The 14,070-nt window shown below is 33.6% G+C and overlaps 1 protein-coding gene across 1 annotated transcript; it reads left to right on the forward strand.

The window, feature by feature from the left end:
- The first annotated feature begins 3,171 nt into the window (after positions 1 to 3,171).
- Positions 3,172 to 13,465, forward strand: LOC128220164 (uncharacterized). Its single transcript, XM_052928440.1, has 3 exons — positions 3,172 to 3,325; positions 9,692 to 9,874; positions 12,012 to 13,465. The coding sequence occupies exons 1-3, from the start codon at positions 3,268 to 3,270 to the stop codon at positions 12,215 to 12,217; spliced, it is 447 nt and encodes a 148-aa protein (XP_052784400.1). The 5' UTR covers positions 3,172 to 3,267; the 3' UTR covers positions 12,218 to 13,465.
- Positions 13,466 to 14,070: the final 605 nt, after the last annotated feature.

Raw genomic sequence — 14,070 nt, forward strand, 5'->3', positions numbered from 1 at the left:
ATACTAATAACAACCATAATGATCAATGCTAAGTTTAAAAAGATCGTAATTATAACCGCTACTATTATTAGTTTCAATAGCTGTATGTGAAATCATCTTAGAAATAGAAATAAAAATAACACATATCACAAGTGTGAATTATTTTACATCCAAAGGGAGATAACTTCTTTATTAACTAGCAGTTTGTGAAAATAGGATGTTAATATGATCAACAAAAATAACAAATTGGCCCGACAGTTTGAATATCTTTATCAGCTTATACCTACTATCTTTGATGACAATTTACCAAAAAGAGCCATCACAACATGTGATAAGAGCCCTCAACGATTGCATATTTGACAGACTGAGAAACCTGACGGCATGTTGTAAGTCAATCGTGATTACTAAGCAAATATTGACCACGCTTTAAAGTGTTGCTCTTATATCATTAAATGTTTCGTTCTGATATATTTTAATTTGTATTAAATTATACACAATGAACTTTTTCAAAGGGAACTTGATTATCATTAAAACATGTATGTCTAAAGATATAGTTGCACGATTATTTTTTTGCATTAAGTAGAAGTTTACATTAACATGTAAATATTGTGACTATGGTTCACATGTATTATATAAAGCACACGATCATATTGCAAAACATGACATTATATTGATGCTTATGTTTCATGAAATTCCGAACAAAGTGTCTAGCTGGATTGTTAATGACACTAAATTCCGAACAAAGTAACCACCGCATATTAAAACCATGCTGTTATATAGTCTCATAAATATGCCCAAGATTATTTTATATTCAACGATATATTGTATGATGCGACTGTTCAATTGTGTACAGTCGTATCTTTTCAACAGAAATTGTTCGTACCTGTTTACTGAGCATATGTATGTCTAGTTTGCCTTATTAAATTCATTCTGTACAAACGGCAGACTAAATGTCAAAATGAATTAAATCTGCCAAACAACCTACAATAGTAAATTTCTAAAAAAAACATGTCATTTGTAGTACCTCCAACACTCGAAAAGAAGAGCTCATTTAAAAAAAACAAGGGTGCTGAACTTGACTGTACATAACATGGCCAATCTTGCGTACACGAATAACGCATGAAAATGCAAATATCATTAGTATTTATATGCTACAATATACATTTATCATTTGAAAGCAACTATCGACCAGCAGACAATTGAAGAAATCATGTTTGCTGAAATATAAGAAATGTAAATGGCATCATTCTTTCTGCTGTTGTTCTTCAGATGGCAATTAAAGAATTCAAATACATTTTTAACTAGGTCCTAGCAAAAAAGCCAATGTGCTTTGTAAGGTCCAAAAATTGTATGATTCCTCATATTTCACAGAGGTGATACTCATTGTTGTGATCATTTAATTTATTTGTTTCAATTCAAACATTTATTTGTGTTTGTTAATTCATTAATCGAAGCTGTGACCTTGTTATTCGAATGTTTAATTAAATAGAATATATTTTAAACTCAGTTATAAGTAAACTAAAATATAAGTGGATATCCCTTGTTATTTTTGTATAGGTAAACAACTATTTATCACCCTCTCAGCATAATATGATAACACACTTAAAGTGACACTCTGATTCCAAATCAATACTTACACAGGTATGTGAAGTTGGCTTGTACATTGTACATCGTAGTTCAGCTTGTAATTCGCCAACATACACATGTATAACAAACCTTTAACTACGTTCTAAATATTGCCTTTATGAAAAATATTATTTTCTGATAACATGATTGTAACCGTGTATTTACTTGCAGAAAGCGCAAACATTAAATGATCAGTAAATGCTAAAAGATTTACTGTGGTCAACTATTGTCTCATAAGGTTAGAAATACCGTGTTTTATGCTCATTGTGTTAAAATTAAACTCGGTATACTTCATAAGAACCATTGTTTTCGACAGTTATCATCTTTTTTGGAATATTTAAACAATATTATTAATTGTGGTAAACTGTGTTTGGGAGTAAGAGTGCATCTTTAACAAAATAGATTGTACATACAGTCTTAAGATGCTGCGAACGACCATTTCTACTAATCTTAAAAAAACTACAGTTGCCAGTATTTTTTATCATGAATGTTTCTCTTTAATAGTGTATGTATCATTAATATGTGTACACTAATGATCTTATTCTGTTGTTTGAAATAAACTGAAATGCTCTCTCTAAATCGCCTGGACATTGATGACAACTCTATGATAATGTAAAAAATTGAAGTCCATATTTATTCACCAATTAAATTGTGAACATTTGTTCGAAATGGTGGAATACTTGAAACCTTGAGTGCGAATCCTAGTACAATAAATTGTTGGTCTAGACCTTATTGGGAAACATCTTGGAATAATTGTAACACAGTACAAGATAAATATTATTCTCAAAGTGCAGCTTTTGTGTCACTGTCAATGTGTTGTTGCCTCAGGCCCATGCCATTGATGTTCATGCATTAATTGGGCCCCACACGTTTCAACGTTTACTTGCCTCTATCCTCGTGAGTCCATAATGGGCTTGCTTTATATGCCTGCCGTAATAATTGGTCTTGAAAGACACGTAATTCTCTGACGAATCCTCTCGAAACAGGACAAGATACATAATACATTAATCTTTATTGAAAGTCAGGTATGTGTTAACAAGAAGCATTAGCTCAATGAGCTATTTTCCGACTCACTAACTTTCTTCTTCAAGAGTGGTCTTTACAACATCAGGATTTTTATCACACACACAAAGAGTATTGTCACTGGCATACTTATGCAAAGCTGTATTATTGATAAAGTAGAAGATGTCATTAAGGAAGATGTCATTGAGTAAGAGTTTGAAAACTAAAGGGCCCTATATTGATCCTTGTGGCACGCAGCACAATGGCGGCCATATTTGACAGAGGAATGACTAACTTACACTATCTGGTTGACTCAAATAAAGTGCTCAGTAACCTGCTTGATTTTAATACTGAGCTTGATTTTTGTGGTTTTAGTCGTGATATTTAAACGATTAATATGATGAAGCTGGACACGTTAATATTGCACTAAGTACATTTAAGTAAGATGGTAAGGAATTTCCGAGAAGCCGAGGTCTGTTTTGTATCCGGGTTCAAAATGATATGAATAAGGAAATCACTCGTTGACTAAAGAAGCTACATCCTTTTGGATAATGTCTTTTTTATCATAGTGTGCTACTTAATTATCAGTTTCACTTTTAAAATCATTTTTGTAGAGAGTTTTTATTAGACAGGACCTCAGAAAATAGTCCATACTGTACAATGGGACACAACATTATAATTGTGATGATAGCGCTTAGCACATTCGCTTTTGTAACTGGTGAGTACCTTTAAGATTTTAATGTAGCAGATATTTAAAATGCATGCACTTAAAACATGGATTAATTTCGTAATTGTGTTATCTCTTATATTTTAATTAGTACAAATTCAAGCGTTTGTTTTGTGTGCAAAACAATATACAGAGATTACTGTTTAAAAAACTAGACAACGTCATTTGCTTTGACATCCGAGTTTGTCTGCTGCTAATTGCTACACTTTGGTTACGTAATGATATTTATTTTCTGTTCTGTAATAGCAAGGGTCTTACATCTTCTGATACAAGCTGTTGCTTATGCAATATATTTCGACTTCCGGGTCCATATTCAGTACTGTTTTGAGTCTGCGTTAGAGTCTCCGGGCTCTGCACATACGACACTATGGCGGCCATATTTGAGAGAGGAATGACTGACTTAAACTATCTAGCTGACTAAAATAAAGTGCTCAGTAACCTGCTTAAATTTAATACTGGGCTTATTCTTTGTAGATTTTCTCGTGAAATTCAAATGATTAATGTGATCAAGCTGGACACGTTCATATTGCACTCAATAAAATATAAAGGTGGTAAGGATTTTTCTAGAAATTGAGGTCTGTTTTGAATCCGGTTTAAAAAGGATATGAATGGGGAAATCACTCGTTGACCGAAGAAGATACTTCATTTTTGACATTGTTTCTTTTTTATAATAGTGTGCCACTTAATTATTAATTTAACTTTTAAAAAAAATTGTTAGAGTGTTTTTATTAAAGAGGACTTGGTATTTGTTTTCTGTTTTATTAAAGCAATGGTCTTACATCTTCTGATACCAACTGTTGCCTATGCAATGTCTTTCGACTCGTAGGTCCATATTCAGTACTGTTTTGTGTCTGCGTTTGAGTCTCCGGGCACTGCGCATGCGCGGAAGTCTGACGCGATTTTTCTCTATAGGTATATCAGGACTCTTACAAAAGCAATGATGCTGACATAATAATAAAGTGTAATATACAACCAGTTCAACAATCAGACACACATTTTAGTGAATATGGGCCGAGATGTTTCGACCCCGGTGGTTACAATTGAATGTGGGTTCTGTAAAATAAGAGGCAACATGAATCGTAATAGCCAACATATTTTCGCTATCATTACAAATGTCATATTTTTAAATACTACATAAAATGTTTTAGCATTTAAGTTATAATACGTATCAATCGTCGTAATTAAATCTAAGTCCTGTTTTAAGTGCTCTGTAATATAAAATTAAATACAATCAGGAAGTTGAAGCATGTGTGCCCTCGAGAATTGTCAAAAAAATAATACGATAGGAATAATACTTCAGAATTTAATTGCTTTTTTCTCCAGTAAAGATAAAATAATTTAAATTAATTTACAAACAACACTTCCTTAAACATCTGTTATTTTTGTAAACTTCCTTGTTTTAGACAGAAAGTTCTTTTATCTTTATAGCGCAAATGGATAAAATAATTTCTACCAATTGTTACACCCCCATACCCACCGCCACCCTCCAACACCCCTATTCAAAATGGTACATATATTGATATGTCATATAATTTATAATGGTTGAGAGGCTAATTTAGATAAGGTCAAATGAATGTAAAAAGTTATGTCAATATTATTTCAAAGCAAAGTTTGAATTTGGCATTTACAAGAACTTAACACCAGGGTATTTATACCTTTAAAAGTCTACGAAGGTTTGTGAAAAAAACTAAAGTTACAAGCTCATACAATATGTAAGGCAATTCCAACTTGCGCAGTATTTAAAAATTAACCTCGATATTCGACCCAGTAAGACGCGGCCAATCCATTGGTTGCCAAAACGAAACACCTAATAACTCTTGACACGGTGCAACATTGTGATGGAACAACGTACATCACACATGTTGCTAACAGCCAGACAATTCCTGTTAGGAACGGGCTCCAATATCCAAGTGACGTCCAATTTCGCGCTGTGGATCCCCCCTCTCCCCTTAGGTAACAATCTAAACTCGGTCAGGCAATTGACAGTGAGTTTTTAGAATTGTGATGAGAATGTGCTGAAATTATCAAGTGTTGAGTTGTTTTAGTTCGAAATTCCAAAATAATGAACATGATGTTGTCACCGCGGATAAGTACTCATTTAAATAAACACTCATAACACTAAAGTACTATGAAATTCTGTTGGAGTTAATTTTTTTGTAAAAGGGCAATAATTTGCACAAAATAGCCGATGAATATAATTATGTTTTGATGATCATGAAGTTGAAGTTAATTTATAAAAAAACTGAGTTCACCATTTTAGAAGAAACACATGTACTACAAGAGTCTTCAAAATAACAATGTCAATATGTTCATAATCTAAGAATACATTTGTGGTTGGCGATTTTAACAGTCAAACAGACACCTTAACTAATTCTCAATTGTCATACAAATCTTTGAAATCTGGACGACGATACATTTGTTAACTTTCACCAAGCTCAATATCTTGCTAATGTATTGAGTTCACAGGGGACATCGTGAGAAAATAATACTTATATGTCCCATGTGAAACTAAAATGCACAATTAAAATCTTTTAAGCTGATTATCTTCGAAGATTTTCCCGTCAAGTGCATTTTAAATGACGAAGTTCGATGACCTTGTTTCGGGTGGACATACCCTGCTGCGGTTGTTGGTTACATTTAACAACAAGTTAACGATGTCTGATTGTTCGAATGCGCGAACTTGTAATGGCAGAAGTCCAAAACGGAGAGATCACAAGTGGGATATTTTTTTAAATGATATTAAACGTAGTTTTGGGAATTAATCTGTTTTTACGCGAACACAAATTATTTAAACCCGCGATGACAATACAATCACTGTAAAAGATTTTATAGAAAAACATATAACTTTTCATTATACGGCTAGGAAAATGATTAATGATTTAAGCACTAGAGAGTTCAGGAAACCAGTATTTTTCGAGATCACTGATATGGCGTGAGACCACAGTTATTTTTACTATATTTTTCAAATAGACACTAACCTGGCTTTTGACTTTATTCACACCTCAATTGAAAAACAAGGACATGGCATCTCTAGAACAATTCAAGACACAAAATATAATCACAAGAAAACACCATGTTGACCATTGACCCGACTGTCAAAATTGAGTTCAAATACATAACCCTTCCGCCAAGGAGTCAATCGGCTACAAACAACTAATTTTCAGACTTCCACAAGCTATGATTTTTCCAATATTTACACTGAAAACTATCAATTTCTGCAATAGAGTGGTATATTGAGCCATATAACTTTGTTTGGTAAATAGTGCCGCTTAAAACTGATTGCTTACAATAGAGCAAAGTTAATACAAACAAAAGTACTGATAATCATATTAAGTAGCAAAAGAAAACAGAAAAAAGTATCAAAAGACACTGCAGTTTTATATCAATAATTATAAATTCACATTAACGAGCTGTGAAATCTTGAGTGCGATTATTCGAAATCGTCTTAATTACCCTTAAAAATTGAGCACAATCCTAAGTCGTCAAGTTCAGTGTCTAAATGATTTTACGATTACTCGCTCGTAGACGTTATAATATCCGTGGTGCTGATGATTATTCATGTATTGAACCGGACATTTTAAAACGGATGCAATCCTTTTAACCCCCTCCCCATAATAAAGGAAGAAGTAATTAACAAAACAAGTAAGTGCACAACTAGGAAGCCTCTAGCCCGTTGGATGAAGTATGTTACGCGTATCATTAACATACTTATAACCTTTCTGTTCGTTTACATTCTTGAATAAAAAAAACTCTGCTCGAAGTGATCTCAGTATCATTTATTGTCCATGACGTTCAGAGGCTATACGAAACAACCAAAGAGGCTTTAGTACTGATACTAGGGGTCCGCCCGGATAGCTCAATCGGTTGAGCGTTGGACTGTGAATCGGACACCCGGGTTCGATTCCCGGGCGGAGCAGGTCACTTCTGTTGTGATTAGTTATGAAATCCTTTCTACGACCATTCGCACTGTACCACTGCCCCTAGCATGTACAGAAGTTGTCAGCTCCTTTCAGAGGTGAAGGCACCAAGTACTGGTTAACCGCCTGATAGTCTGCCCAGGATAGGTGTGCGGTGTTTGAACTGTCACTCTGGGACCCTTCAATGTGCTCACGCCGGGACTAGGATTATAAACTTCTTACACCATCTTTAGTACTCATTTTGGCTGTTATATTGACATTTGGTTGGCAAATCTCAGTCTCATCGCGGTTAACCACATACTAGTCACTTTAGTTATAAAGTTATTTATATCGTCTACGTTTCAACAGTTTTTTAAATAGGCATTTATGTGCGTAGCTAACCGTCTATTTATGTGGATTCATAATTGTGCTAGAGGGGTCTGGGGGCATGCCCCTCCTGAACTTTACGAAAAACAATAGTGTTATCTTGTGCATTCAGGGCTTTATGAGATGCGTTATCTTGTACTGGAAAATGGACACTTTTACGATAATAATAATGTCAATGAACATATGTCTGTAATAACATGTATTGTGAAGTACGAATACTGAAACTTTGGATGTATTCATTTGGTCAGAATCATGTGAATTCAGCCGTGTATTCGCGTATAGGCAGCTACGCGCCTGGCATTCTCCCATCGAAAATGTTGATTAAAAACTATCAAAACATTCTAAGAGAACAATGTTTTTAAAAGGAATAAAAATATAGACGATTTCGAATCAAACTATGCTTCTATGAGTTAAGATAAGTTGAGATTGAGACAGATATTTAACAAGGGCATTTTTGTGATATTGGGCCTGGAAAATAATATCACTATTAAAGATGCACTCTTACTCCAAGATAAGATTTACCACACATAATAATATTGTTTTAATATTCGAAAAAGGATAAACAAATGTCGAAAACAATGGTTCTTATGAAGGATACCGAGTTTAATTTGAAAGAAATGAGCATAAAACACGACATTTCTACCTTATGAGACTAAAATAGTAGACCACAGTTAATCTTTTAGCATTCACCAATTCATTTAATATTTGTGAGTTTTCAGCTATTAAATACACGGTTATAATCTTGTTATCAGTAATAATTATTAATATTTTCCATAAATGCATTATTAAGTAAGTAGGCAAAGATATATCAGACAAAATTTATGTTTGTTATACATGTGTTTGTATTGATTATGAATAAGAGCGTCACTTTAACCATCACCATCACGAATTTAGGAAAAGGAAGAACATTTGTCATTTTTACTGTTATTTTTTTTTTCTAAATTTGTACGTTAACGGCCGTTCTCGTTTAATCGTTTGTCGCAATCAGATGTGAACGTATATTTACACTTCAACTTCCATTCCTTAAATGAACTGCCTTTCAGCAATTGCGTTCATCAATCGATGACCGCAACATCTTCGGATATGTTCGGATCGTAATTCATTGCATAACAATATACATGAAAGCTATTGATCTTGTTATTGGTTGTATTGTGTCTGCAGGTCCCATAAAATATAGATCAACAATTTTAAAAGTGTTCGTTTATTATATTTTAAATATAATGGTACCAGAAGTGTTTCAATTTTACGTTTAAAAGTGATTTCAAGTGGTTGATCTTTTCCCGCGTTATTGTGACGTCATTTGAAAAAAAATGTTTCCGGTTATATTCGGGTCGTTCTATTTACAAAATGGGTAAGAACGGATTACTTAAAGGTTTTCTTAAATGAAATGAAGATTTTTTTTAACAATTCTTGAATGAAATAATGAACTATTGGTGTAAATATAAGGAATGAATTGAGGGGTTGATGTCATTATCGGGGATATGAACGCAATTGGGTTGGTCAAAGTACGCGTGGAGTCGGACTCCACACACATTGACCAACCCAGTTGCGTTCATACCCCGATAATGACATCAACCCCGCAATTCATTCCTTAAATAAACGCAACTGAAGTATATATATTTATATATATATATATACGCAGTTTCGGATATTTAATTTTGTTTTTAAAAAAACACGAATTCAAGTACCCACGTAAATGTAAATTTTCGGTTAACCACGAAAGTTCAAGCAAACGAATATAAATGATTTCACATTATATATATATATATATATATATATATATATATATATATATATATATATATATATGTGTGTATAGAGAGAGAGAGAGAGAGAGAGAGAGAGAGAGAGAGAGAGGGAGAATACTAGGTTAGTGCCGTGGATAGATTAAGTTTATCTGGCAAGGTGTAGGAATTTAAAATAAAAAAATCCGCAGCCGAGCCAGATCTAAACTAAAATTTACACGGCACCTTGTTATTGGACAGATTTGTATGCAAGTGACAGGATAAACATATATAAATATAAATGCACTACAGCCCAGTATGTATGTTTGTGTGTGTGTATGTGCTTGCAGGTCAGAAGCCCTGGCAGCCCTCGCAGCCCTCAACTACCACGCAGCCCCCAACTACCACTCAGAAACCGATGCAATGCAAGACATGCGATCCATGTGACGACAATCTTTCACTTCGATTCTCAGAGCAAGACTGTTCGGGCAGCTGCTATACTTACAAAGGTGTCAGTGAGCAGGGGAGTAAAGGTGAACATTTGTATGGAGAATATATTCACAGTTATTTGGGTAGTATGTGATGTAATGGAAATATAAACCAGTTAAAACTCCCTTATATATCGTGTTTTACTAAACGTCCAATGCGGGAGTCTCTATTGTCTACTATGAGATGCTTTCGATACTTGGTAGTAAAATTTTCATTTTAAAAAGAAAGTCGTAATTTAAAGACTTCTATTAACTAATGTAACATAACACTGTTCCTTCGTACATGATATATTTCATGAACATAAGTGATCACGTGATATACCCAAAATTCCAAAAGTAAATTGAATAAATACTCAAAATGCAAAATGAAAAATAAAATAAAAAATAGTAGGTTTTCGTTTATAAAAACAATAAAAGTATGCATAAAATAACACATACAGCACACACAAGCCGTAAAAAAATTACTAAAACAAGGCGAGATTAGTCTGGTTTGTAGTGAACCCAACAAGAATCATATAATTATATTTATTAATAGTTACACTATAATTGTTAACGTTATTTGATCCCATATAAAACATCCATTAATATATTAACATAACTGTACCAATCTGATGTTCATTGTTTTATTTTGGATGTCAGCAAAGACACCACGCATGTTTCAACGGATTGGTCGACCTGTCTAAAAGACATCTTGATTTTTTATATAACAGGGGCACAATATAGGTTGATGCCAATTTTTTTTTTAATTTTAATACATTATCATGTTTATCTTATTTCACTTAAATGAACAAAGCCAATACAAACAAACATATGATTTTGGTACAGCTAAAACTAAGCTTAATCTTTATAAATGTGTTTTATTTAATGAATAACTACCTGGCCAACTTTGAAATGCGCAGAAATATCGCTAATATTTTATCTGTACCTTAATCATGTGATGTTTTTGTATTGATCATTGAAGTCAACTGTCGAGTTCGACACATTACAGCCAAGTTTGAATAAAAAACTCTTTCTTATTCTGCAATACTAGTTTGTAAAACTCACAATATATTTTATTTCAATCATTGTTTGATCAGTTGAAACTATGCATTGGTTTTATCACTGTTAAAGTTGACTGCGTTAGAGTAAGACTTAATAATTAGCTTTTATTTACAGTTTTACTTAAGTTTGTTTTAACAGTTTTTACTATTGACTAAATATTGTCCGAAGTAATACGTGTGTTAAATGGACTCATTCACATATTTCATGTTGGTAAAGTTGTATTTTTAACATCTGTTCAACGTGAGTTATTTTATTTACTAGTTTTATGTAACTAAACATCAGACAGCACTGGCAGAGACTTACTTGAACGGAATTTTGTTAGTCCCAGCTAAGCATTAATAGCCAAATATAGCAACTATTTCACAGTTTAGATATCCATGAACAATAAAGCTCTATTTCACAGTTTAAATATCCATGAACAATAAAGCTCTATTTCACAGTTTAAATATCCATGAACAATAAAGCTCTATTTCACAGTTTAAATATCCATGAACAATAAAGCTCTATTTCACAGTTTAAATATCCATGAACAATAAAGCTCTATTTCACAGTTTAAATATCCATGAACTATAAAGCTCTATTTCACAGTTTAAATATCCATGAACAATAAAGCTCTATTTCACAGTTTAAATATCCATGAACAATAAAACTCTATTTCACAGTTTAAATATCCATGAATAATAAAGCTCTATTTCACAGTTTAAATATCCATGAACAATAAAGCTCTAGGTTGAAGTTTAGACAATAAAGCTCTATTTCACAGTTTAAATATCCATGAACAATAAAGCTCTAGGTTGAAGTTTAGAGGATTGTTCATGAGAGAAATGAGTATTTTTCTCAAAGTTCACACAACTTTTATATTTTTGATCTCTCATAAACTATAAACGAATCCCTGCGTTTGGGTCATATGTGTATCTTAGCAATTTAATACGGATAAATAATAAATTAACAATACAATTATTTATAGAACCACAGGGTATGTTTTAAAAAATAAACAAGCAATTAGCAATCATGTCGCTTAGCATTTTATGTTCGATGTCTCACCCTATAAAATGTGTTAGTATCCCTTCAAAACTCTGACGTGGTCATTGTCTTTATTCGGATTTTAATACGGATTAAAACATAAACCGATTCGTTTCAGTGTACAGAAAAGGATGTTTGACGAGTGGTGGTATAACAATGAAGTGGGACCAAGAGGGATGCTACAACATGGATGTAGACCGCTACACCGGAGAGATGTGTGTTTGTAACAGTCATCACTGCAACACCAGCCCAGCTTTAACCATACCTCTGTTCACTCTATTGAGTGCTTCTGCAGCTTTTGTGTGTGTTAGACTTCTGATATAAACTTTCTGGTAAATGTGTACTTTTCAAGACAATATACGACGACTAGAGTTTGTCCTGTCAATTTATATTTAGTAAACGATGTTACAAATTATGATAATGTTCTGACCCCAATTTCTCGAAACTTCTTAAGAACCTTATAACAGATCCCAATTTCTCGAAACTTCTTATGCCCGTTAAAACAAGCCCCAAATTCTCGAAACTCCTTAAGACCCTTATAACAGGCCCCAAATTCTCGAAACTGCTTAAGTCTCTTATGACAGGCCCCAAATTCTCGAAACTTCTTAAGTACCTTATAACAGGCCCCAAATTCTCGAAACTTCTTAAGTCCCTTATAACAGGCCCCAATTTCTTGAAACTCCTTAAGTCCCTTATAACAGGCCCCAAATTCTTGAAACTTCTTAAGTACCTTATTCTGGAAACTTCTTAAGTCCCTTATAACAGGCCCCAAATTCTCGAAACTCCTTAAGTCCCTTATAACAGGCTTCAAATTCTCGAAACTCCTTAAGTACCTTATAACAGGCCCCAAATTCTCGAAACTCCTTAAGTCCCTTATAACAGGCCCCACATTCTCGAAACTCCTTAAGTCCCTTATAACAGGCCCCAAATTCTTGAAACTTCTTAAGTACCTTATTCTGGAAACTTCTTAAGTCCCTTATAACAGGCCCCAAATTCTCGAAACTTCTTAAGTCCCTTATAACAGGCCCCAAATTCTTGAAACTCCTTAAGTCCCTTATAACAGGCCCCAAATTCTCGAAACTCCTTAAGTCCCTTATAATAAGCCCCAAATTCTCGAAACTCCTTAAGTCCCTTATAACAGGCCCCAAATTCTCGAAACTCCTTAAGTCCCTTATAACAAGCCCCAAATTCTCGAAACTCCTTAAGTCCCTTATAACAGGCCCCAAATTCTCGAAACTTCTTAAGTACCTTATAACAGGCCACAAATTCTCGAAACTTCTTAAATACCTTATAACAGGCCACAATTTCTCGAAACTTCTTAAATACCTTATAACAGGCCACAATTTCTTGAAACGTCTTAAGTATCTTATAAAAGGCCCGAAATTCTCGAAACTTCTTATGTCCCTTATAAAGGCCCCAATTTCTCGAAACTTCTTATGTACCTTATAAAAGGCCCCAATTTCTCGAAACTTCTTCAGTCTCTTATGGATGCTCTTTCTGTCCAATGCAATGAAACAAACATTGTAGGTTTTGCTTAAATATATTATTTTCCAAGAGAGGTTATTTATTAGCCGTGTTCGTGTTTTGTTTCCTACAAAAATATCCCATTATGTATATATAGGAGGTTTAAATGCAAATGCAATCGTTTATCTTCAGGTAAACTAAGGGTTCGCTTTGATTATAAGATGTTATAAAATCTAGAAACTATAAACTCATGCTTAACAATTTTAATGTCTGTGAAACACAATAAATAATTACCATATTTATTTCGTTGCAGCAAAATTTCAAACGCCGAATTAGTAAATATAAGAAAACCGTTTTAAAATGTTATACAGTGAAAAGTAGATGGACATGCTTAGTTACCATAAATTCAAATATAAACCCTGTAGAATGTTACAAGGTCATGGTCAAAACAACATTGAACAAGAGTCATAAACATATGACAAGGTGAGAGTGGTTTAGTGGTATAGGTTCCGCCTCTCACCAAAGAGGTTAAGGCTCCAAACTCGACCGCGGGCACTCTCTCACAGCCCCTCAAAATGGACACCAGTACTGGTTGTTATCCAGGAAACAGACTCGAGAGTGATTCTATTATCTTCAGCTTTTGTCATAATCAGGCTTAAGAATATTAATATGAACTAAACGTATAACCACCGCATACAGACTACATACACACC

Source organism: Mya arenaria, chromosome 15 (genome assembly GCF_026914265.1).
Source record: "Mya arenaria isolate MELC-2E11 chromosome 15, ASM2691426v1".
In the NCBI taxonomy this organism is placed as follows: domain Eukaryota; kingdom Metazoa; phylum Mollusca; class Bivalvia; order Myida; family Myidae; genus Mya; species Mya arenaria.